Consider the following 25,763-nt stretch of genomic DNA (forward strand, 5'->3'; position numbering starts at 1 on the left):
ATAATGTACGCGAATAATAATGTACGCAAGAATTGTCGCAGATACGTTATATATATTATGCACATACAGATTAAATGCCAATTTACATTTATTGCACGACATGGGAGTTCTTGCTTCTTGAGAACAATTTAGAATTTATTTTCTCTTGTGCACATTTTTTGCCACTTTAAAGGATAGAACGTGTCGTGTGTTCTTATTTAACTATACAATAAATATATCTTCTTTGTATGTGAACATTTATTTAGTCGCTTTTGCGCGAACCAAATAGGGACAAATAGGACTCTTTATTCAGTTGGACTAGCATTATCAGTTATCAGACGATTATGCCAAGGCTAGTGCTCAACAAACGACAGTACATTCGTTACACATCTTATTTCAATATGCAACGTAAAGATTAATTATTATTCTTCGTAAAATTTTGCCGCGTGTAATATACTCGGTAATAAAGCGTTTTACTCCGCCAAAGCGAATATGAGTTGTCGAACTTTAGAAGATATACTCCCTGCAAACAGAACAGTAACGACGATAAATAATTATTTTTGACGAAACATGTATGCACGCACGTGCAATTAACTAATGCAGAAAATATTCTGTTTTTTTTACCTCGCCCGGATATTGATGACTTCCGGCGTAAATTTCCTCTTGAGAATCTCTCCTATATATCTGTAAATAACAAATAAAATGATAGATATAAGACTTATGTAATTTTAAACTGGAATTATTCAATTTCAACCATTTCAACATATGATATTTAAGTACTTACAGGTATTATAACGCTTATAGGTGTGGTGGTCGTTCTACGTTCAGGTCGAGTGTTACCATTCACCGAGCCACTTTCCAAATCTTCCCGTGATTCGTACTCTTCCTCCTCGTCCTCGTCTTCCTCGGATTCGCTTATATACACAGATACCTGATTCGTTTCCGGTTTCGACCATTCGAAATAAACTCCGAAACCAATGTCGTAACCATCGGTGGCAAATTCCCAAAACAAGCACGTACCATCTTCATGCGTCGGTACTCGCACCGTAACGGTTTCGCCATGGCCGACTTTAATAACTGCGTCGCCCGTCTCTCTTCTGATGGTTTGCTTGAATTCCTCTACACCTTTTCTTGTCCACATTTCTGCGGGAGTGATAGGTGGCCAGTCCTCTATTTCATCTGAATCTTCGTCATTCACATTTTCGTTTTCGTTTTCGTTCGAATCATCCTTGTTGTCATCGTTTTTGGCCGTCGTATCTTCTGGTTGAATGCTCTTCTTCTTTTTCTTCTCTTTCTCTTCTTCTTCTTCCTCGGTTTGGTCCTCGATAACTAACTGATTTTGATGAAGTTGCTGCATATATTGATGATAATGTTGTTCCTGCAATTGCCTGATTAGAACACCCTGCTGTTCCGGATTACCAGGATATTGTTGTTCGGCATATACTTTGAACTGATAATACGTTTGCTGATTCAAAGCATCTTGAATTTGTCTCCTCTGAGTTTCCTCCTTCAACCTTTCTTCTTCTTGCTTTTTTTTCTCTTCTTCTAGTTCCTTAAGTTTCCTTTCCTCTTCTAACTTTTTGGTCTCTTCCTCTTTTTTAAGTCGTTGTTTTTCCTCAAAATCTCTCTTTTGCGCTTCGACTACAGTTCTGAACAAAGGACATAGTTTATCCAGTAATACTATAAAACCTTCCATTGCCTGCTCTTTTGATATATCTCCTAGATTCTGCCATGCTAAGCGTCTATCTCTGCCAATCATGTCCAGAACACCTAATGGTGGTGCATTCTCAGCTGTGCACTTTCCATGTGTTACTTGTTGTGTAAATGCCACCAATTTCAATTTATCTTCGTAAGAAAGGTGAACAGCTTTGCCTTCTTTCTCTAAATAAATTAAATTTTCATAATAAAATTTTGTTAAAAAACTATAATACAGGATAAATAATTTAGCTACTTAATAATACTCAAAATAAATTAAAATTTATTTAATATCAAAGTTTTTTTAATACTTCTTAAATTGTACCTCTATTATTACGTTATAGAGTTTCTAGATGAATACTATTCATGTTTCAAGTTAAACAGATAAAAAGTTATTGTCATAGCTGATAGTTATTGCATGTGTACAAATTTACACACAAGAGAGATTTTTATTTTATTCTATGTAAAGACATTAACGATTACATTTTGTAAATTCAGAGATAATCACAAAAAATACATTCATACATACATCTTTACAATTCTTAATTATAAAATATAACACTTAAAATTGACAATTATTGTACTAACTAATAAAAGTATTCCAATCATCTATTATCTTTAGTAATAATACTTAGAATAAAATCGAGAATTTATTGTTTATCTTCCTTCGTTACAACAGTCAGCATGACAATGGAAAAAACACGAGAATACATGTACCTCAAAATTTTTGGACAAAGGAACGTAAAGATCTTTTTAATAAAGCAACTTAAACAATCCATGATTAAACCAGTCTAAATAAATATATTTCTATGTTCCATCGTGACGAGAGGTAGGTAGTGTTACATGAATAAACATTGTCAAGCGCTTACCTTTGTAGAAGTTGAGCGCGAGCTTGTAGAGCTCTCGCGTTTCGAAGCCCCAGAGCCGCGGCTCGCAGCTCTTCGCCGTGGCATCTCCGTCATCCTTGCTCTTGCCCGTCGCATCCCTCTCGTCATCCTTCGTCGCGGAGACGCTTAGCTTGTCGACGCGCTCGCTAAGCGCGGAGACACTCTCCTCCGCAGCAGCCGCCATTTGTGCTCGCGTCTGACACGTCGATCGGGGATTGATATAAATCGCGCGTGCCTAACCTGGTACTCGTCCTCGTCCAGCGTCCGCCGAGCGCGATCGCCGAGCATCGGCCGCCGCGGCATTATCTCGCAACTGGCATGACGAAGACGTGGGGGCGCGCTCGTGCTCGCGCGACGAAGATGCGAGAAGACGTCGCGCCGTAACGTCGCGCGCGGTCGCGCGCGTTGCGGAATAAATACTTCTCAAGAACGCGAACGAGGGAAACGGAGCACGATCGCGCCGACGAGAGATCAGCCACGATTCAGAGCTGTGGACTGTGTGCGCTCGATATGCTTAAGTATTTACCAGTTTCATAATCACCGCTGATGGGGTGACGAGGCCGGCGACGAGTCAGACGGCTATGTGTAAATACGTGCGGGATACGTGCACCATTGTATCTCGGTGCGCCTGCACTGTACGGCGGCGACGACCCTCGACCACCCTCGACCCTCGACCACCCCCGACTCTCGCATATTTACGTCTTTACACTTGCATGCTATGCCCCTTCCTTCACTCTTCCCTCCTACCCCGCCGGCGTCTTGCAGAGTTTTCTTCCTAGTAACGCGCACGGTTCGATACAATACGGTAATAAATAGAAAAGTTATAAGAAAGTAGAAACCATCGTGGGCGAGATAGCCCAAGAAAAAGGAGTATTCAATTGCAATATGTTATATTTATTAGTAGGAGTACGTAACGATTTATTATATTTGAATTCATCGTTTTTTTTTTCTTTGATGATAATCGACGTCAATAGTACGTTTAAGTTTATTATTTTTTTTTTTTTTTTTTTTTTTTAAATGAAAAACGGCACATATACGTGCTCATATTGTAGGAAAAAAATTTTTTATAAAAATTTTGACATCGAAAATTCCCAATCAACAGACAGTATTTAAAAAAATTTTTCTCATAACAGAAATATTCAAAATATATCATAAGAATATTCTAAAATTATTGTTAAATAAGATGTTTTGTTTTGTTATATGGATTTTAATATTTATTTTTTATTAATTATACATTACACAATTTATTATAAAAGTAATATCTAATGTTTATTTAATGTTTAATTAATATTTAGGTTACATTAATTGCTTATTTGCAATAATGATTAAAAAAATATTTATTTAACATTTATTTAATATTAATTTAATATTAATTTAATATTTACGTTACATTAATTATTTATTTTGAATAATAATTCAAAAGAAACATTTATTTAATTTAATTAGCTTCATTACTCATTTATGAGCTCTGTTGCACGTAAACTTGACGATGAAAAACTGTTTATCTCTTGATTTTGGCATCAAAATGATTTTTAAATAAAAATTAATAACAGTTTTATAAAGTATTAATTCGCATTTTTATTTCAGAATTATCTTATTCTTACACGCGCTTTCGACATGTTTTCCTTCTTAAGATTTTTATATTCGTTATTTATAAAAATTCATAAAAAAAAGCGTAGGAGCAAGTAAAAAAAAATTTTTTCTCTCTCGTTACCGATGTCTGTTTACATCTTTTTGAATGCAGAAAATAATAAGCAAATTGTTATCAAATTAGCATCAAATTTATTCAGAGATTAATAATAAAAAGCGCTTTTTAACAATTGACAGAAATTGTAATCGACTTGTTCGATTCTTTATCATGATATTATCATGTGTCCTTGTTTAACATTCGATAAACAACAAGGATGATAAATGACATGTATCTGTTACTAAAAAAAACACTCAAGTGTCATCCGTCTCGTCCGCAATAAGTTCGTATTTTCTAAGAAAATCTGTTAACATAACTTGAGAGCAGATTATCCTCAAAAACCGAACAGAATCTGTCATTTAAATGAAATGTGTATCTTCAAATAGTAACGAAATGGCAGAATCTCAATTTCTGCAATCTTCGATCTATTACATTCTGTTAACAGATTTATATTTTTCTATTGGCATTGCTGATAAAATTTGTAGTAGATATTTGGCAAAATCTGACTTGTCAATGTTAAACGTAGTATAAAACACAACAGCCACAAGAAAATAGATCTATACGTAGTACTATATTCTTCGACCAGGGAACACCTTCATTGAACATCTTCATTGAATATTTTATATTGCGCATTATCTTGGAAGCTATAGTACGCAAATGTAGTAAGGTCGGAGCGTTAACTTTTGTAGTTTGTGATGCACACAATAGCACATTTCATTGAGGCAGGTATTGACTACCAAGTTAGATTTCAATCGTGATTTATATTTGTGAACTAGATATCTTTAAAATTATATAAATATTTAATAATGATTTTATCATGTTGTTTAATGTGCATCAATAATTTCATCATTAAAAAAATAATGCGCATGTAGATATCTCATATATAATAGCTTTTAATGCGCATCAATCAAGGTCATCCGGTGCAACGCGGATGACTAAATTTGCGCTATTTGATTTCTGCATGTTGGTCACGTGACCATTACATCGTGTTAATAGTCACGTATCTGGAAATCCAAGAATAAATAGAGGAATAATAAGTGCTTTATCATAAAAAAGAATAGTGTAATATACTCATTTTTCATTTCTATGAATCTTTTTAGTATATATGTATATACATAATAGATATGTTTTCATTACGTTAAATTTCATTGGATATAAATAAAAACATATTGTATACGATTAAATCTGTGAAACCACATACTTTTACAGAGTATACTGCAGAGTATACTGGTTATACTGGACTTTTACTCCAATGAAACCAGGACATATTATGAAATTATTTGGATTCGAATCGAAATTGTTTAGTTATTTTCTAAATTTCTATTGTCTTTTCTAGAAAACACGGAATAATTCCAATCGATCGAATTTATTCCGATCAGTTTTCATAATCTGAGATGGTGGAAGATTTTAAAGGTGTCTTTTCATGTTGGCGACGCTTATTTTGAGAGTCAAATCACGTGATCAAAAGTGGCCATTCAAATTTCATTAATCTGTCACTTTGATCACATGATCTATTTTGACGCTAAAAAGAGTATCGAGCATTAACACAAATTGATTAAAGCCTGGTCTTTTAATTAAACTTTTTGCACCGTTCGTTTTCACATTTCTTTTTTGTTCACGTTTCTCCATGTCTCCCTTTGAAAAGAAAAGAAAACACAGACAAATATACAACAAATATACAAGAAGTCAGCTAAAAAAAACAAACTATTATGTTCGATCTGCACCGAAGTAGATGTGTTGTATATATGCGAATTTTTTTGGAAGATTTTTTTTTTTATGTTCCATTCAGAATTATAAATCGTACGATTCAGCACTTCGAATCGTTTGATTGACCAATCAGAACAAAAAATTCTACCATGTGACCAATTATAAAACATTTCATAGCATCAAGTAGATTGTTTATTGGCTGGATTCCGTAAAGCGCGCATTTATCTATAGTTCATGTCACGTATATTATAGACTTTCAGTACTGACAGTGATTATTGGAACGCAGCCCAAAAGTAGAGGAAGATAATCATGTCTAATCACACATAAAGGCTTTTATTTACATTTTGTTAGCACGATTGGGAGGGGTGTCACGCGCGCGAATAAAACGCGTGACGTTACGTGACGTCCCGAAAGATATCAACAAACAGAAGAGGACTATTGCTTTGTACGATTTTCGCAATTTTACTTCATCTTCGGAGGGATATGTCCAACAGCATGGAGCGAGATAAAAATGAGAGGTTAACCGCGAGAGAAATCGAAGAAGAGCAAATGAAACGCGAGCTCACGGGTAATTGTGCTTACAGTATAGTAAGGGAATAATTAGGAATGTAGCATTGAATGACGGGGAGATTTTAATTTTGTTGAACTTTTTAATATATATATTAAGAACCTCTAATTTGAAGATCTATAATTTGCATTAGATTTCAAGATGGATACGATTCTTATCTTTAATTTTTAATATTGTTACTTATTTATAATTTTTATGATGCGTATTTTGACATATATATGCTTTAATATTGAGTATTTTGTAACTGATTAAAAAAATCAAGCAATTTTTTTTACATAAGAAAATGGATAGAAAATGTATACAGATTGCCGAATAATTAAATCTACCAGATTTTGCAATTTATCTGCTATAAATTTTGTAAATATGCAAACAGAATATATCAGATTGACTGTAGAAATTATTATAATTATTGATAGAATTTGTTACTTTGTAACTAGTTAAATATTGTATTATCTTTAAATGTTTATAGAATAATAGATTCTTCTCGATTTTTGCCAACAATCTGTTATCAGATTTTGTTAGATAAAATCGTAAATGAAATATTATCTTGAATTCTCACATTAGATGTAGTAGATTGATATATGATGGAATTAGTTAATAATAATTTAAAATATAGAATTTTAATAGAAAATTAATGTGTATTAAAATATATCTTTATTTGAATATTATTGAAGAACTTTATCTTAATTAGGAAAAGTTAAGAATTTATTTGTTAAAAGTGTAATTAGACATTCTGTTGATTATTTTTTAGGTATTGGGATATATGAGCCAGGATTTACATATAAAGATATGAAAAGACTGCTTGAATTTGTCAATGAATTTCAAGATACGTCACATACTACCAATAACAAAAATATACAAGAGGTATGTGATTATAATAACAATTATGCTTATTACACACACACACATATATATATATATATATATATATATATATATATATCATATTTTGAATTTGAATATTGAATGAGATATCGCATGAGATATTTTTTACAATGATAACCATAATAAAAGAAACTAGGAAGGAAGTAAAATACACTGATGTTTCATGAAATCTTTTAGGGAACACATTCTGACAATGAGTGCCTATCAGATGTTGCTTCTGATGCAAAAGTGCAGCAGGAAGTGGCTTTGCCAAAGTGTACAGAGATGTCAAGACCGTTATATTCACACAAATTGAATCATACATCTCCAACTACACATGAACGTAAGACTCACTGTATCAGTCCGGAATCCCCGCCTCTTTTTGAAACACAAAACTCTACATATAGACGTAGTTCCGACAGTGATGAGATATTCAAGAAACAGTATGATAATGCTAACTCCACGTATAGCAGAAATCAACTTCTCTCGTTAAGATTGGAAAACGTCTCACAGGATTGTCAGAATGTAGCAGAAAAAAAAACTGTACAGGACACGCAGGATGAGGTTGTCCAAAAATTAGAAAGATGGCGGTTGAATCCGCTCGATATTTGTATCAACGAAAATGACGTGCCTTTGCGACAGCCAAATCGATTTTCGGCTCGAGAACGTGAGCCGTTTGGGCATTGCAAAGAAGTGCACATGTCCGATGCGCGACAGCGCGACCAATTAATACGTTCCATGAGCCAGCATTTGAAGGAAATGGCAGACTTGGGGTACAATTGGCTCCCTGTTACCAATTCGATATTTCGATGGGGCTCACCCATTCAGGTGGGTACCCTACAATCCCTCCAATATCGTTCGTATCGTTAACGAACATAAAATATTCAATATCTCTTTTTGAGAAATATATCTAATATGTGTTTTTCTAATATACTTGTCATACAAAATTCGATATTACAAATAATTTATGTGCAACAATTCTCTTAGGCATAATATTTTATATTTATTTAGATATTATTAAAAGTATAATCGTTTTCTATGTCGTTTAAACAAGTCTCTCTGTATAACTTGGTAAACTCTCAAAATGAGCTGATTTGAAATCCTTGAAATTATCGATAAAGTCAAGTCAGTTTTAGAAAAAATTTTTTTATTTATATTGAAAGAAATGCATTGATTTTTTTTTTTACTTAAATCTTTCTATCAACAATGTTATTTTTTTATTTTTTTTGGCGAGATTTCTTGATGCAGTTTTATATATATATATTTTTTTTAAATTGTACAGTACACTATTGCAGTATGCCATATCCAATAAGATATATTTGTTACATCTCTGTTATTAACACAGTGCATTAAAATGAAAATGAGAGATAAAGACCAATAAGAGCCAGGCTCTTAATATATATATATATATATATATACACAATGCAATATTTTTATGAATTTAATTTGTCAATCTAACAATGCGCCGCTTACTTGTCAATCTTGAAACATAGTCATAAACTAAAAATGAAAACTAAAATTATTGATAATCAATTTAATATTACTGATGATAAGAAGCATTTTAAAACCTGCAAATAATTTGTGGAAAATATTATTTCAACCAGGACTCAAATCGGAACAGACGTTTTTACCTGTGTATTAAACTTCCGTGTATTTGATGTTACTTCCACAATTTTAACTTACGTCAAAGTATATATATAAAATTATTTGTGAGCCGGGCATTTTTGTCAAACAGATTAAGGAAAAACACACACACGCGGGGATTAAGGAAAAACATACACACATACACGCGTGCGCGTATATATACATTATATTTTTTATTGATACTATAAAATTGAATTTATACGGAAACATGTATACGTAAGCATCTACAAGAACACAAATAAAACTGTAAACTACAACATTTTTGAATAAATTATATTTGTTTACAAAAAAGATAGTTGTTTACTTCATTCAATCTTATTCTGATACTAATCCTTGTTTCTATAGGTTGGCACTGCTAACAGTAGAATGGATAAAAAGTCATTAATAAGTCCTAAGACTGAACAAATCAAAGCGGAATGTACATACCGGGATAGTCATGAGCGAGCTAGTAAACGTAAAGCCAATGTTCTCATCGCTAATGTGAATAAAGACAGTTCTACAGAGGATGAAGAGAGCGATCTGTACGACTTCACTTATGTTAAAAAAAAAAGAGCTCAATCTGATGATAAATCGAATAATGTAGTATTAAATCAGTATGCGCGTGCTAGTCGTAAGAAAACGTCAAATGTGACCCTGAATCAAGAGCATTCCAGCGATGACAATAGCGATACGGATATCAATAATGATCATATTAAACGCTTATGCTCCAAAAGACAAATTGAAACTGAAGAGGATAAAAGAATATCACCCGAATTAATTACTTCTAAAAGGATAATAACCCCTAATCCTAAACCGCGTTTGAGTTTAGCTAGACATAGGAGAGAAAGTGCTATGTTGAAATTGTCTCCAAAGATGCGACGTATCAATGAGAGTAAAGTTGTTGAAAAAACAAATCAAAAGAAGGACAATAAAATGACTGAAGAAGAAATTCGTCAGAATCTGGAACAATGGAGCGATGAAGAAAAGATTACGGTAGAAAAGGACATAGAGATTCGTCCATTGCCGATATCAGAAGATGTACAATCCAAATTACGAGAGAAACGATTGTTACTTAACAAAACGAAAACGACGAAAGAAATGCGGGCGGCAGCGAGAGAAGAAGATAGCGATGGGGAACAGAACAAGAAAAAGAAAGTTAAATTATGCGAAGAACAGAAGGAAACAGAATTATTTAGGACAAAAAATAGAAACGGAAGCTGGGAACATGAATTAATGTCCAATGATGAGGAAGAATTGTCTATGATGAATCAAGTAAATTATTAAAAAATTTAATTCTCTCTCTCTCTCTCTCTCTCTCCCCCCCCTCTCTCCTTCCTTTTCTCTATTTACTATATCTGTTTACTATATCTGTTTACTTATCTCCAAATATTTGCAAAGTATTACTATTTTTTTCTAACTCTTACAGGAATCTGATGTACAGATTGGTAATCAGTCTGATGTCAATGTACCTGTTCCGACAAATGATGTAAGTTGTCCTATATGCAATAAATGGTTTCCACATGACGAGATAGAGAATCATGCCGCCGATTGCGATCAATTCGAAATAAATAACGAACAGGATGATAGTGATATGGATCAATTGGAATGTAATATATGCAGCAATTACCAAACAAATAATGGAAAGGAATACGATGAACATGTTCAGCAGTGTATAAATAATAGGAATAATCAAAGGCACTCTCGTGGTATGTTCAGAATTACATAATCTGTTGTTTAATAATATTTCTTATTTCTGATAAATAATATCTTATCATGATGCATATTAAGATAATTCTAGACTTAATTAGACTTGTATATTTAAATTATCAATTCTCAATATAGCAGCTTTAAAATCTTCAAAATTATTAAAAATTCTTTAACAATAAAATTGTAAGCATTTTTATTTATATAACGAATCTGTAATTCATATTGAAAATCTAAAATGTAATCTAAAATATGTAGAGGTTAATATTTTATTGTAATGTTATTGACATAAATATTATGTTCTTTATTTTTATTTAATAATCAAAAAAATTATCTTTCGTTTCGACCAAATTTTCATTTATATTTAATTTTAGTTATGTATTTTTTTCTTTAGGTCTTGAAAATACTGAAAACATCTCTACCTCATCTTTTCGCAAGTTTAAACCGATCAGTGAACAGAAAGATTCCGAGATAGATTATTTGAATCAATTTCCATCTACTAGTAAAAAAAATGTATATATAAATAGAAAAAGGAAACGTTGATCAATCTCATATCTTTATGAAAATTTCAAATATATAATTATATTTTTTTCTTTTTATTTCAAATAAAAGATCTTTTTCTTTAGCAAATTACACTAAGTGCTATTACATTGACTGAAGTAAATATATCTTTTTAATATATCTTTTTTGCATTTTTAACAATTTGTATTAATTACGTATTGAATAATACGCATACACAAAATATCTTATAATTCACAATTTAATGGTAGACTCTTCCAGCAATTTGATATCACGTGATATTGTCAAGCAAAACTATTATATTTATCCCAATTTGTAACATTATACAATCTTTTATAAAAAAAGTCATTAAAGATTCGACATCAAATTTTATCAATATAAACTTTACTTGAAATAATTAAAAAGTATAATTTATTTGTCTAAAATTTGGTTCAAAAATTTTCTTGTTTTGCATTGTAAATTGGAAGCCAAATGCTTATTTATATTTTGATTGAAGAATAATTGCTTTGAAATTAAAAATTGACAAAGATCTTAAAATTAAGATGATGAGTTATGAAGCATGTTTATCTCGTAACATGCTTATTAATTAGTTTTTATTTTTTTGTTTCATAATAACATCTTTCATAAAAAATATATTCTACATCTCAAAATAAGAATGTAAATATTTGTTGTGAAAATTTCATTCATATTTTCATATTGTTTAAGAAAATGAAATTGTAAAGAAAATAGATATCTCTTATTATGATTTTACAAGTGTATTGCATTATTAAGGCTTATATATGATGTTACGGGCAATAAAGTATTTTATTTATTTTGATGTAAGATTATGGAGGATTAAAAATAGAAATATCGCATATTATGCTATATTTCTTGATCATTGTAAATACGTAAATACATTCAATCCCCATACGAATGAAACTTTATTTTGCAATACACGCAAGCACAGACAAATGATATATATATATATATATATATATATATATATATATATATATATATATTATATAAAGCAGTAACCAGGCATTGTTTTCGTAAATTCTAGAATGTCTAAATAGTAATAATTTAACATAATATTTTTGTACTAATGGAATCTATTGTTTTTAAATAAAATATAAATTACGATTAATTCAAGAGTTTTCATTAATCCTGTGCTCAAATACGAGATATTAATAACTTGTGCAATATAGGAATACGAGAAAGAAATCGAAGCTTACAAACAAGTTAGTTTTGTTCAAAATTTTACATCATGAAAATATATCCGTCAGATAAAAATTATAAAAGATGATAAAGCAGATGTTATGTATATCATCAGTTTTCTTGATATCAAGGTTATGTATTGATAAACCTTGCCCTTATCTAAAAGAGATAATCATCAAGAGATAAACTGGATGGAAAAATGTTGCATCCATGGATTAGATAGTGACAAATTGCTCTTTAAATAAGCCGTCAATAAGCCGTCGTTTTATCTTTATGTTTATTGAAAATTGGTATGTTTCTTGATATAAATAAATAGTAAAGAGCGAGTATACGTATGCACGTAAACAGTTTCTATTTCATTATTTTCAATCTTTGATTTTAGATAATTGTACTTCATATTGTCATTTCATTATATACTTGTCATTTGCTGAAATGAACCTTTTCGTTTTGATATTATGGATTTCAACTTTGACTTGCATACATTGCCAAGTTATAACCCTAAATGGAGCATGGAGAGGAACTATCAATACTTGTGGTAATTATTATTATATATATTGTATAAAAAATATCTATAAATATATTATTAATTTAGAAGCCATTTTATACTTTAGTCTGATATATTTTAATATTTAATATTTATGAAATATTTTCTAAACTATTTACTTTTTAATTATTTTAATGATTTTTTTTATTATATAATGAATTTACCTTATTAGCCTATCTAGAAAGTATAAGATAATAGTAGTTAATGAATATTTTACAAGATATTTTATATTAAATTTTTAAATATATCAGAATAAAATATAAAATCATTTCTAGACTAAAAATTTCTAGACTACTTCTAAAAATTTCTAAATATCGCTTTATAATAATTTTTAAAAGATTAAAAAGTTTTTTTATAAAATTGTATTAATTAATGTATATAGAAACATGAGAGTCTATTTAAATAATGCAGGATTAGCCTTTCTTTCACTTTATAAATTTAATATAGTTGTTAAATTTAACTATATTCCATTATAAAACATATAAAACATTCTAATAAATTTTAAAAAATTTTCCAAAAATCTATCTCTAATAGAGATTGAGAAAATAGCTTGTAACACTTTTTATAATGTGTATGTAAATTATTTATTATAAATCATAATAAAATATATTATACAATAAAAAAATATTTTTTTCAGGCAAAAAGTTCTTTGAAGGATGCAACAATGGTAAAAAATTTATTAAATAATTGTATTAAATTTTTTTTGAAACTGATAACCGATAGAAATATTTATCATTCATAAACACATATTTACTCTAACAATTATTCTTTTCTAGGTACTAATTTCAGTGCAACTGTTCCTGGAGGAATTTATACAGATTTACAGAAGAATAATATAATAGAGAATAATTTATATGGAAGAAATGATGTCAATAATCGTTGGGTCGGGAATCAATCAGTGACTTATATTAAAAATTTTAGTGGTAATTCATCATTTCATATATATAAAACAGAATATTAAGATATTGACTTAATGACGTTTATATTTTTCCATATAAAGATTTGTATTAAATAGCTTTTATCTTTTAAAAAATTACTTTTATTTAATAAAATTTTAAAATTGCATATATTTTAAAAAATTTTAATGTGTTACCGGTTATTATTAAAAATTCAGGTGTTGATCACCATCATAGCAGTTAATATTAAAGATTAATTCATCTTAAACAATTACAATTATAAATTGTCTGGTTAAATTTTATTATTTGTAAAAAAGTTTATTTTTTATCTGTTATTATCCCTATATGACAATAGTTTTGCATTATTGATAAATAGAGATAATAATTTATAAAAAAATATAATTTTTTAAAATGATCGAGAAATTTGTGTTGATCATTAAGATGACATCTTTAAATAACAATTTAAAATATCTTAAAATATCTTTACAAAACATAATAATTTAAGCTAATAAAAACAAAATTTAAACATGTTATTTTCAGTGAGCAGTAATTTTTTAAAAGCTCGCAAGATAGTCTTGGTTTTTCACGGAATTGACACATTTGCCAATATCTCTTTGAACGACCATGTGATTGGAGAAGCCTCAAATATGTTCTTAAGATATAGTTTTGATGTGACAGATTCTATCAAGGTAATTTAGATTGATAAAATTAAATGATGTGCAAAATATGGGTAATACTAATACAATTTGTTCGGAAAATATATAGAAAGGGGAAAATCTATTAAAAGTCATATTTCATTCACCTGTTAAAGTAGCTGAAAATATGTACAATGAACAGAAGAAAAATTATATTGTACCACCTGTATGTGTACCTAAGGAATATAATGGACAATGTCACGTAAATCATATTCGGAAAATGCAAGCCAGTTTCTCATGGGATTGGGGACCTGCTTTTCCTTCGATGGGCATTTGGTAATAAGTAATTAATTGTATCTCATAATATATTTTGTTGTTTTTATTTTTTATATTTTTATTAATATTACATAAAATAAATTTGCAGGAAGGATGTGGAATTAATTCCTGTAAATGATATATTAATTAATGACATTACAACTGACATACGCAAAAAGAATGATATCTGGAACATTCTCGTCACAATATTCCTTGAGACAACACAGAATAAAGACAAAGTTAGTTGTCACGTAGCGTCGATATTGCATATTTCGCAAAGCAAACTTATCAGTAATACCAGCGAAATTGTATTCGATACAAGTAGGAAATCCATAAATATTAATATTTCACTCAACGTGCCTGCAGTAAGTTTTAATTATTGTCGTTAATATGTTGCAATATTCATTCGAATTTATCGAATTCATATTGCCCACGAATTTTAAACATCAAATAATTTTTCTTCGTATGCATGTCATGATTTGTCTTTAATTCAAAGAAGTACATTTTTCTTAAAAAGTTATATAAATATTTTTATATAAAAATAAATTTGATATATATATTTCATTTTTGTAAATTTGAAAATATTCTTTATAAAAAATTTTTTTTATAAGATCGCATATTCATTTTTATTCTATTAAAATGTTTATTATTAAAAAATGTATATTATTAAAAATATTTATTATGTTTATGTTTATTTTGATTAATTTGAAGAAGAAATATAAGAAAATAATAGTATATTGGCATCTAATTATACTATATTAAAAGACAGAATATTATATTAACAATTGCAAATATATTAATAGTCTAACACTTTTTTAATTACTTCTAAGGATGCTGTTGAAAATTGGTGGCCGAATGGTTATGGCAAGCAACATCTATATTACTTAACTACCACTGTGACAACGACAAACGACGTACTGTACAAACGGATTCGTATAGGATTCAGAACGGTGGAATTAGTGGAAGAACCTTTAAAGAAAGGATTGAGCTTCTATTTTCGTATAAACGGCATACCGATCTTTGCTAAAGGCAGCAATTTTATTCCAGCCAGTGTTTTTCCTGAATTAGGCGCAAAGGATAGCACCATTAGGCATTTGTTGTTGTCCGCCAAAGAAACACATATGAATATGCTGAGAGTATGGGGTGGTGGTGTTTATGAATCGAAATTATTTTATGACTTGGCCGATGAATATGGAATCATGATCTGGCAAGATTTCATGTTTGCATGTTCCATGTATCCTACGAGCGATTCATTCTTGGAGAGCATAAGGGAAGAAACACTGCAGACCGTGATACGTTTAAAGAATCATCCAAGCATCGTGATTTGGGCTGGTAATAACGAAAACGAGGCAGCGCTTCATGATAATTGGTATGGCACAGGTTCTGCTCAGATATATAGAGAAGATTACATGAAACTTTATGTAAATTTATTGAAGACGGAAGTGGAGAGACTAGACCCTACAAGACCATTTGTCGTGTCTAGTCCGGGCAACGGAGCATATGAGAAAACGTATAATTATACCGGAGTGAGTCCTTCTTCGAATCTTTATGGCGATGGTAATCACACATACCAGACATATAGACATATAGAAAATTTTCTTTGGCTATTTAAAACATGATTCGATTGAATATATTAACGCTGAATATTTTCCGCTTTTTAGTTCATTACTATAATTACCTTAGGAATGGTTGGGACATCACTCAGTATCCTCGAGCAAGATTCTGCTCCGAATATGGGTTCCAAGCTTGGCCATCGATATATACAATAGCGACCGCTATAGAAACCGTGAAAGATCTTCGTGTTGACAGCGACTTTGTAAACCACAGACAACATCAACCACTCGGCAATCAGTACATGCTGTTGTTGATCTTGCATAATTTTGCTGTACCGCAAAGTAATGACAGCGTCCGAGATTTCGCGAATTATGTATATCTCAGTCAGGTCAATCAAGCTGTCTCTATAAGGATAGAAACGGAAGCATATAGGCAAGCTAAGTCCGAGGTAAATTCTATAGGTGAGGGTAAAACAATGGGAGCTCTCTATTGGCAACTCAACGATGTCTGGCAAGCTCCTTCATGGTCGTCTATAGGTAATCTAGACATTCATATCTTGAAGTTAGAATTAAAATGTATCAGTAATCCCAATATTATAATAATAATAAAAGCTTTTTCAAAGTTCTCGAAAGAATAAACATGCGAAATATGTTGAAATTTTAAATTTTTTCATAATGTTCTTTTTTTCTTTTACTTAACACATTGCCAGCCGTATGCTGGATATCGTTTTTTTGAATTTTTAATGTTTACACTAAGTGCTCAAAGAGATATAGCACAAAAAGATAGCTTTATCCATTTAGTCGTTCAGTGAATTATGAAATGGATAGATCTATTCAATCGGTTGACAGTTAATGTTAAATATGAGGAAATGTTAATCATTTTAAACTACAAGATATTACTATTTTATGTTATAATTTTATATTATGAAAACTTTTGTTATATTTACAGATATCGAAGGTCGTTGGAAAATGCTCCATTATTACGCTAAGGATTTTTTCGCTCCCGTTATCGTTACATCATATTTGTCTGTTTCCAAGGAACTTTCAATATATGTAGTATCTGATAAATTATATACTTTAACAAATTGTACAGTAAATGTTCGTGTTTATAAATGGGAATCCATGAAATCTATATTTACTTTATCTTTTGATAATATTATAGTAGTAAGTATTGATAAAATAAGATGCATAATCCATATATTGATATATGATATCCATTTGACTATATCGATTCTTTTTCAGGAATCAAATGAAGCCGTGAAAATTGTATCTTTCTGGTTAGAAGCATTCTTGATTGAAGCGGGTTGTGGATCATGGGAATCTGTCAAGAAATCTTGCATAGCCACTTTGTCTCTCACAGATAAATCTGGAACCCTAATCGCGCCATTGAATTACATATATCCTGATGCATTAAAAAATGTAGATATACCAGTAGCCAATGTCACTGTAAGAAGATTAATTTGTATTGTGTATAAACTTCAGATATATTGCAGATACTGTAGATATTATTGGAAAAATGTTGATGCGCAACATATTTCTTGTTTCAGATAAAGGTCGAAGAGAATCATTTACCTGGGAAACTTTCCAATTATGCAGATTTTAAAGTTGTATTAACGACAGATAATATAGCATTATTCGTGTGGTTGGAAGTAGGCAATATACGTGGTCGTTTTTCGGAAAATGGCTTTCATATGTTTGAGGAAAAGAAAGAAATTATTTTTTATGCGCACGAGATGATTACAACAGAATTATTACAAAATAATATAAAACTTACACATATATCCGATATATATAGACAGTAATTTTAACGGTAACTAAAAAAGAACAAATTTTGGACAGTACGTAACATCTAAATGTTTTCGTAATATTTACATATCATTTGAAAATTACTATAAGAATTGTATATACTGTGCCTTGCAAATAAAGTTTTTATTATGATAAATAAATTTCTTTGTTTAATTATATCGTATCGTCTATCGTGTTCTTGACAGAAAGTAAGTATCATAATGTAAATAAATTTCAAATCCAATAAGAATAATGAGTACAACTACGACGCCACCAATTATCATCGACATTAAACTGGACATTGTGTTTTTATAGTTTTAAAGAACTATAATTTAGGATATAATAAATGCACTAAATATTAAGAAAATGTATATTATATCTTTGGTTATACATATATGACAAAAAATATAAATGTTAAGCTTGAAGTCTGTCACACATACGCACACACATACATACATATATAGAGTGCGAAAAATATGTATTACTTGACTGATAACTCGTTACATCATGCTGACATAAAATTAGCTATAGACATGCTTAAGCAATTGAATGATTTATTAGAAACAAAGTACATAATCGAAGAATTCAATTGCTATTTAGCCGTTCGGAGAGTTTTTATAGTATTGGATGCATTCAATGAGTAATTCTGTGAATCAGACGAAAATTTTGAGATTTTCTTTACTATGCGATGTGTTTGAGCGAGCGAATTTTAGTTTAATCAACTTTAAATATTTTTCATCAGGACGAAAGTACAAACTCAAATTAATTAGAATTCTCCATTTTTATTTTGGAGATGAAAATAATATGCGTTACACAAATCTATACTTTTATTCTCAAGATTTTCATCTCAAAATAGTCATAGAAATTTTTCTTTAATGTCTGTCACGATAAGTGTGTGCTATATGTTTTTTGATTTACATTTAGTATTAATCGATACGTTAGAAACAAAAAATGTAATAACATTCTTAAAATATAATTAAAATTCTATTGTATACATAAATTATATTAAAATTGTTGTAACAATCATCACTGATTCATACATATCAAATTTTCGATACATGGTGGTGGAAGACTATGATAGGAAAAGAAGAAATCTATTATTTAAATTCAAATTTGTAACAAAAATATATTAAGAATATGTATAAATAGAAAAAAATTCATTTTGATTATACATACAATATAAATATCCCTAAATCTAATAAGCGTAAGTCGAGACTCTTTGTTAATTCTGTTATCACATAAATCTATATAAAATACTTTTGCATCTGTTTGCGTTGCATATTTAATCTAGCTATAGCGCAGCGTTAACTTTCATAAAATATTAAATATCAAATTTTTAATCTGTAAATAAAAGCTGGAGCCAACTTCGTAGCTTACAATATTGTTAAACAGATATATTAATTTCTGTTAATAAAACAACAAACATCATTTTGATTCATATTGCGATGTTTTTCCACGGCTGGGATACGTTGAGAGTATGGACTCCTCTTCTTCTTCAGGTGATTGCAAGTAATGACGGCTTAAATTGATGACAACCATAATGCAACACAAGAGCAAAGGTCCAAAAATGGCTCCTTCCACACCTAAACAGAAGATTCCACCCGCTATCGATAAACCTGTTAGATAAGGATGCCCGCCACTGTAACAAATAAAATGTATGCAAAAATAATGTGCAGTTGAAAAGAATATATTAATATTACAAAACACAATTTTACCCTTTAATCTCCTTATAAAATTCCGTTACTACTATGTTACATGGGAGGAAATGGAAGAGAAAAAAAGTAATAGCGATCATCGATCCACGAGTGAACCAGAGCTCTATGGTAGCCGGAATGCAGGCAAAGTACACGTCTAAGAAAGGAACTGCACCCAACATAGTTGCGAGGGCCGATGGCAAATAAACAATTTTCACTTGGAATAAATTGTGTACGAACCACGTCCATATGCCGAAAAAAGAAGCTAGTTTAAAAGTGGCAGCAAACACTCCAATCACTGCTTCTTGTAACGTTACAGCGAACCTAGACAAAGCCAATGTTGTTTTAAATATTTTTCTTGAGAACATTATCAAAATTTTACGATATTAATATTAATTCGAATAACTTATTTCTCTACATGTAATGTGCTTGTTATAAATATTTTTATACATTTATACTGAAAAAAAAATTCAAAATGAAAAGAACATTATAATTTTCTTCAACAATCAGACAGTTTGCTATGATTCTGAGATTGGTTTATCGACATTCGAATTACTCTATTTTAATGTTTTTTTCTTTTCAATATAAAATAATTTGATATAAAAAAGTGTAAACCATAATATAAAATCAAATTTCAAATGTCAGGCAATTACCTATGACAACTAATGGGACTAAACATTGTTGTCAATTCGACAGGTTTATAAGTTTTGCCACTGGAACTGAGCAAGTAAAATAAAGTTGTAAAGAACACAACCTGAAATAGAAAATTCTTGTGTCTTGTGTCTTCCGTTAAAATTTCATAGAAACATATTACATACCGTACTTAATACAAAATTAAGTACTGCTGATCCGCTCATGAGTATAATATAGAACAATTCCGTGAAAACTGTTAGTATTATAGACATATTACCCTTGACGATGCTCCAGATAGAATCAAGTACCGACATTAAAATACCAATATTTTCTTTAGCAAAGTTCTGTATACTAGTCATATTAAATAAATCTGAAAAAAAAAAACTTCGATGATATGTACGTAAGAAATGCCCTATTATTGTTGAGAAAACTGTAATTTTATGAAAAAAAAAAATCAAAAGTATAATGTAACGAATAATCTTAAATTTCACGAGACTGAATATTTACGGAGAGGCGTTTTTCCAAAATTTTCTTTAAAGCTTTCCCAAGTAGAATACACAGATGTAAAATCTGCAGTTGGATTCACGAGATTCGGATCCACATTCGACATTATCCACGCTTGATAAAGATGATCCCAGAGCTCCAAAACTTTTTTCTCCATCTGTTCTGCTTTCACCGGTTCTTTCACAAGACCTCGAATCTGCATTAAGCAAGCTAAATAAGCAATCTTGATGCGATTGTATGTGCAAAGCACAGTATAAACAATAGTGACATTCTCCGAAAAAATGTATGCCGCATAGATCCAATTACACAGACCATGTTGTTTGCCAGTCAATAAAATGCACAACAGGAACAACGTTGTGAACGTAAATTTTATATTTCTGAAAAATTGATAAAAAAAAAAAAGATAAAGTTATATTGTGTATAGTATTCAGGTAAGACTCGATTGTTTATGTTGCCAGTTGGTCAGTTAAATATTAGTGATTATTTTCTGATGATCCATTAAAAGATTCCTAATGATCGGTCGATGTGAATGGATGTCCGATGGGAACATAGATAAACGGGACGCTTCCGTATTCAACGATGTAACACAAACAAGAAAATTTATGAAAATGAGAAAGTAACTACGCTGTTGCTTACATTAGAGTATTCAATGCTGGATTGACAACTAAGAATAGCAGAACATTAATTGGCACGCAGAGATCAAAGGTACTGATATAGAGAGCCACTACTGGTTATACTGCATGCAAAATGAAAAAAATAAATATAATAAATCTTACTCCATCTGATATAGCGCTTCGTCCATATGTATAAGCATTATCTAAAACACTGTTAACGGATTCTTCCCATTTTTCTGGGACCCAATCAATATCAGGATTATTCATCAAAGATGAATTTAGTATGTCACCCGTTACTTGAATGAGATGCATACCCTCTGCATAAATCTAACGAACAGATAGAATTATTATGATAGGAATTATTATATTATATATATAATAGAATCAAATATATTATTATAATATTATTATAATAGAATCAAAATATGCATAATAATATAGTATACAATATAAATGAGTATGCACACAAAGATTTATTGCATACCTGTACCGTGATGAAAATAGATGCACAAGTGGTGAAAATGATTAATCCAAATATCACAGCTGTAGTTGCTACTGCATTGATAGAACTTTTCAAAACATTTCTCAGTTTTTCGTCGATGATAATGCTTACTTTATATAATCCTCTAATATTGGAGGGTACAAGCGCTTGATGTCGTTCCATGCACCATGATGTGAACGCTTGTATCATCGAATCATAATACCCACGTATTATTTTCCAAAAGCCAAAATAGATTCCCAGCTGCTTAACAATGTAATATGCCAGTGGGATTATCAGAACATGGGCGATCCATCTGTGTTTCCAGAGAAGCATACCAGCGCATGCATATAGCGCTCCATACATGTATTTATCAGTGTCAACCTTGTCGTCTTGTATATCTAGAGACATTCGTAATTCAGCTCTTATTTTGCTAAGTAGATAACGATCGCGCTTCGCCGTGGGAGATAAACCTTCTGTATCCAATGACATCGATTTTATGCCAAATTTTGGTGCACTATATATTCTCCTAATATTTGTTGCAGACGCTGATCTTCCTGTTTCTTCTCGAGAGTGAATTGACGTGTCCATACTTTCGTCTTTCGAAATAGATTCGTTTATTTGTTCATCGCTCTCTGATGAAACTAACTTATTTTCCTGTGAGCTTGGTAATAAATTATTCGTTAGAGCAAAACGTGCTGCCTCCGAGAATGTCAAGTGTGTACCATTCAGTTCATGATTCTCCATAATAAATATTATTTCGTAAATAAATCCTATTACACACAGAATTTGCAAAGTAGCAAAGACCAAGACTTGATAAGCACCTGCCATGCTCGACAGATACATGGTGATAATAAACCATATCACAAAGGATATATAACGAAATTGAGAAGAATTTGATGGTCTCCAATAAACATACAGAACTATTAAATAACCAATAAGTACAGTAAAGACCTGCAAAATAAAAACTAATTAAATATTCATTAAAATAAGTATTTTTTTCAATAAGAGAAGAAAATTTCTATAGTATACCAAATATATATGTCAAGTAATAAAAAAGATGGATAAATGAAATAAATTACCATAAAAATGTTGCAGGTTCGAATAAAGAATCCAGAGATTGTAGTGAACAGCCAACACAGTCTCCAAACAAGGCACGTTATCACATTAGGAGTGTAATGGTATATACCTATGGCTAGCAATACTGCCGATATTATCCCAATGATATACTTGATACGTGTCCACAGAAAGGAACCCACGTTTTCAGAGATACTGTCGAATATGTGCACAGGTAGCAGGCTGACATTGACAATTAATGGAGTTTGCGTTGCCTCCATCCCAGCGAACCATGACTGCACCGCTGTAGCTAGTGAGCATTTGAACGGAAAGAGAACAGAGCCACATAGTAGAGCCCAAATTAAAGGTTTGACGAAGGGACTCAGTATAATATAGAGGCCATAGCCGGCCGCTGAAATGAGACACAGGAAGAAGAGTGCAAGAGCGTTATAGATTCCTTGTTTCAAAGCCTTCTCTTGACCCGCGCTGAAACCTGACAACATGTTAAAGAGGTTATCCATCGGCGAGCGAACGTTCTCTATCGGTGAGCGAATGTTCTCCATCGTTATATAGCAATTCGTTATTAACTATATAATAGTAGACGAAAATAAATATCTCCTACACGATGTATTGCCTAATAACAATTTGACGTTAAGAGTCGGCAGGAGTGACGGGCTAACTCCGATCTAAAATGATTATCTACTCCTTATTTACAGTGCAGATATGTATCTGTACTCAATTATATTTTGCCTTATAGAAACGATGTTTCGTGAAACGATTTCATAAAACTTTGCTAAGATAATTTCTTTTACAATTACGAAGGCATAGAGCCAATTTTGCCATTTAGCTCTTACATAATTAAAATAAATATAACTATCTATTCATTATTTACAGTGCAGATATATATTTGAGTACACCCATATATCATATCGTAGAAGCAATATTCTGCCATGAGCCTTATTCTACGTATTTTTTATAAAATTATGACTTGTAGACGAAAGTCAGAGCGGGATTTTGCAATTTGGCTCTTCAAAAAAAATTTACAATAGATGAAAATATTTGCACCTTATTGTCCTATAGTGCAAATCTATTTACGCATAAAATGAATTATTTATTTTCACACATTTTCTTACAAAAATCGCTCTGTAGCTTCCGTCAGGCAAATATTCTGATTATAAATATCATAATTATATAGTTTTTCTCGCAGTATTTTGGCCGTAATATAAATGAAAAGGAATTCATCTCCGATAGAGGTCTCTATAGTCTCTCCTATCGATTCTTAAGGCAAATACATTTTCAGTGGACACATGCTTCTTTCTCTCTCTTTTTATCTCATGCATACAACGCAGCAATGCGGAAGTGCAGTGACCAATCACCGTTTTACTTTTCTGATACTAAGTACCGGTCATGTAACTTTTTTCCTACAGTAAATACGTGAAAAATGAAAATTTGTACTGTCGAAGAAAAATGTCAAATTTTTTCACTTTGAATTCTTCAAATTAGCATAATTTCATCAAAATTGAAGCTGGTGGGGCTAAATTGAACAATTACCGGAAAAAATGTTCTCATTTGTCACATTTGTCCGTTTTTTTTTAACTGGATCATGTCATGGGCATATCCAGGGAGGTTTTGAAAGGTTTAATCCGTTTCAAAATAAAAAAAAAAGTTAAAGTAAAATTAAAGTTATGATCTACAAAATATTTTTCTCAGCTCCTTTAAAATCAGGAACGAGAAAATAATTTTAAGCTTCAAAATATCCAACAAAATAATTCATTCAAACGCAAAAATTGCAATTTATGTTAATAGAATTGACACCCCTTCCCCCTCAAAAAAATTTTAAATACGTCTCAATCATGTAACTTGCTGCTTAGAATGAAAACATAAAAGTAAAAATTTTTTTCATTATTTTCACTTTTCTATGACTTAAGACTCAAATTATTTAATAGGCTCGCTCCTTTTAGCTGAATTTCTTGGCACAGTTTCATCTTTTCTCTTCTTTCTTCCAATACAGAAAGGAAAAGAAGTTTATGAATCATGCAAGAAGTTCAGGATATCGATGATGTAATTTTTTCTCTAGAGTGGAAACGTGAAAAGTGAAAAATTTTTTCATTATCTTTAATAATCAAAATTTCCACTTTTCACATTTTCGCCCTAAGGAAAAGTTACATGATCGATATTCGAATGTAAATTGTATCGACGATGCTAGAAATTGATCCGAAATCTCGAACAGAGGAAAAATTGACCAATCGTAATGACTATTTCAACCAATTATCAATACGATTGGTCAATTTTTCCTCTATCCGAGATCTTGAGGTCAATCATGTAACTTCACGTGAAATTTTTCACTTTTCATTTTTCATGCCTTGACATTTCACATGAAACTTTTCACGTATAGCGATTATGTATGTAGCTTGGATGCGTGGAAAGTGAAATTATGAAACATAATTTCATAGGTTTTATAGCTAAATTATAGAAAATTATAGCTAAATTATAGCTAATTTATAGAAAATTATTTTATTGGTACAGTATTATATACATCTTTTAATAACCAATTGTATATGTACTACGTACATTTAATCCTAATGCAGCCCTAATCTTCTCTAATTCCGCATATTTATTAATTCCC

The 25,763-nt window shown here is 30.7% G+C and overlaps 4 protein-coding genes and 1 long non-coding RNA gene across 7 annotated transcripts; 2 read left to right on the forward strand and 3 right to left on the reverse strand.

Annotated features, from left to right (window-relative positions):
- Window positions 1-32: 32 nt before the first annotated feature.
- Window positions 33-3,296, reverse strand: LOC105430484 (Golgi resident protein GCP60). Its single transcript, XM_011644069.3, has 4 exons — window positions 2,544-3,296; window positions 764-1,860; window positions 604-663; window positions 33-502 (listed from the first exon to the last, which is right to left on the reverse strand). The coding sequence occupies exons 1-4, from the start codon at window positions 2,743-2,745 to the stop codon at window positions 395-397; spliced, it is 1,467 nt and encodes a 488-aa protein (XP_011642371.3). The 5' UTR covers window positions 2,746-3,296; the 3' UTR covers window positions 33-394.
- A 253-nt stretch (window positions 3,297-3,549) lies between these two features.
- LOC148936557 (uncharacterized) lies at window positions 3,550-5,626 on the reverse strand. Its single transcript, XR_016139411.1, has 2 exons — window positions 5,450-5,626; window positions 3,550-5,252 (listed from the first exon to the last, which is right to left on the reverse strand). It is a non-coding gene; the product is annotated as an uncharacterized LOC148936557 (long non-coding RNA).
- On the forward strand, window positions 5,586-12,360 carry LOC105430483 (uncharacterized). Its single transcript, XM_011644068.3, has 6 exons — window positions 5,586-6,523; window positions 7,275-7,387; window positions 7,586-8,215; window positions 9,377-10,282; window positions 10,437-10,716; window positions 11,109-12,360. Exons 1-6 carry the CDS (start codon window positions 6,439-6,441, stop codon window positions 11,255-11,257), a joined length of 2,163 nt encoding a protein of 720 aa, XP_011642370.2. The 5' UTR covers window positions 5,586-6,438; the 3' UTR covers window positions 11,258-12,360.
- A 42-nt stretch (window positions 12,361-12,402) lies between these two features.
- On the forward strand, window positions 12,403-18,319 carry LOC105430482 (beta-mannosidase). 3 transcript variants are annotated; one of them, XM_011644064.3, is made up of 12 exons: window positions 12,403-12,720; window positions 12,813-12,965; window positions 13,612-13,641; window positions 13,751-13,897; window positions 14,411-14,559; window positions 14,636-14,841; window positions 14,930-15,185; window positions 15,651-16,377; window positions 16,482-16,910; window positions 17,323-17,537; window positions 17,616-17,819; window positions 17,921-18,319. In XM_011644064.3, exons 2-12 carry the CDS (start codon window positions 12,863-12,865, stop codon window positions 18,173-18,175), a joined length of 2,721 nt encoding a protein of 906 aa, XP_011642366.2. In that variant the 5' UTR covers window positions 12,403-12,720; window positions 12,813-12,862; the 3' UTR covers window positions 18,176-18,319. The 3 variants fall into 3 exon arrangements, with proteins under 3 accessions (XP_011642366.2, XP_011642367.2, XP_011642369.2); XM_011644065.2 differs by lacking the exons at window positions 12,403-12,720; window positions 12,813-12,965; window positions 13,612-13,641; window positions 13,751-13,897 and having other exon boundaries at window positions 14,417-14,559; window positions 14,682-14,841; XM_011644067.2 differs by lacking the exons at window positions 12,403-12,720; window positions 12,813-12,965; window positions 13,612-13,641; window positions 13,751-13,897 and having other exon boundaries at window positions 14,419-14,559; window positions 14,685-14,841.
- A 195-nt stretch (window positions 18,320-18,514) lies between these two features.
- On the reverse strand, window positions 18,515-24,342 carry LOC105430481 (transmembrane protein 245). The gene is made up of 8 exons (XM_011644063.3): window positions 23,164-24,342; window positions 22,088-23,035; window positions 21,766-21,930; window positions 20,993-21,185; window positions 20,671-20,855; window positions 20,506-20,606; window positions 19,874-20,176; window positions 18,515-19,797 (listed from the first exon to the last, which is right to left on the reverse strand). Exons 1-8 carry the CDS (start codon window positions 23,698-23,700, stop codon window positions 19,584-19,586), a joined length of 2,646 nt encoding a protein of 881 aa, XP_011642365.2. The 5' UTR covers window positions 23,701-24,342; the 3' UTR covers window positions 18,515-19,583.
- Window positions 24,343-25,763: the final 1,421 nt, after the last annotated feature.

This window comes from Pogonomyrmex barbatus, unplaced genomic scaffold (assembly GCF_055798465.1).
Source record: "Pogonomyrmex barbatus isolate J1 unplaced genomic scaffold, ASM5579846v1 scaffold2, whole genome shotgun sequence".
Classification (NCBI taxonomy): Eukaryota; Metazoa; Arthropoda; class Insecta; order Hymenoptera; family Formicidae; genus Pogonomyrmex; species Pogonomyrmex barbatus.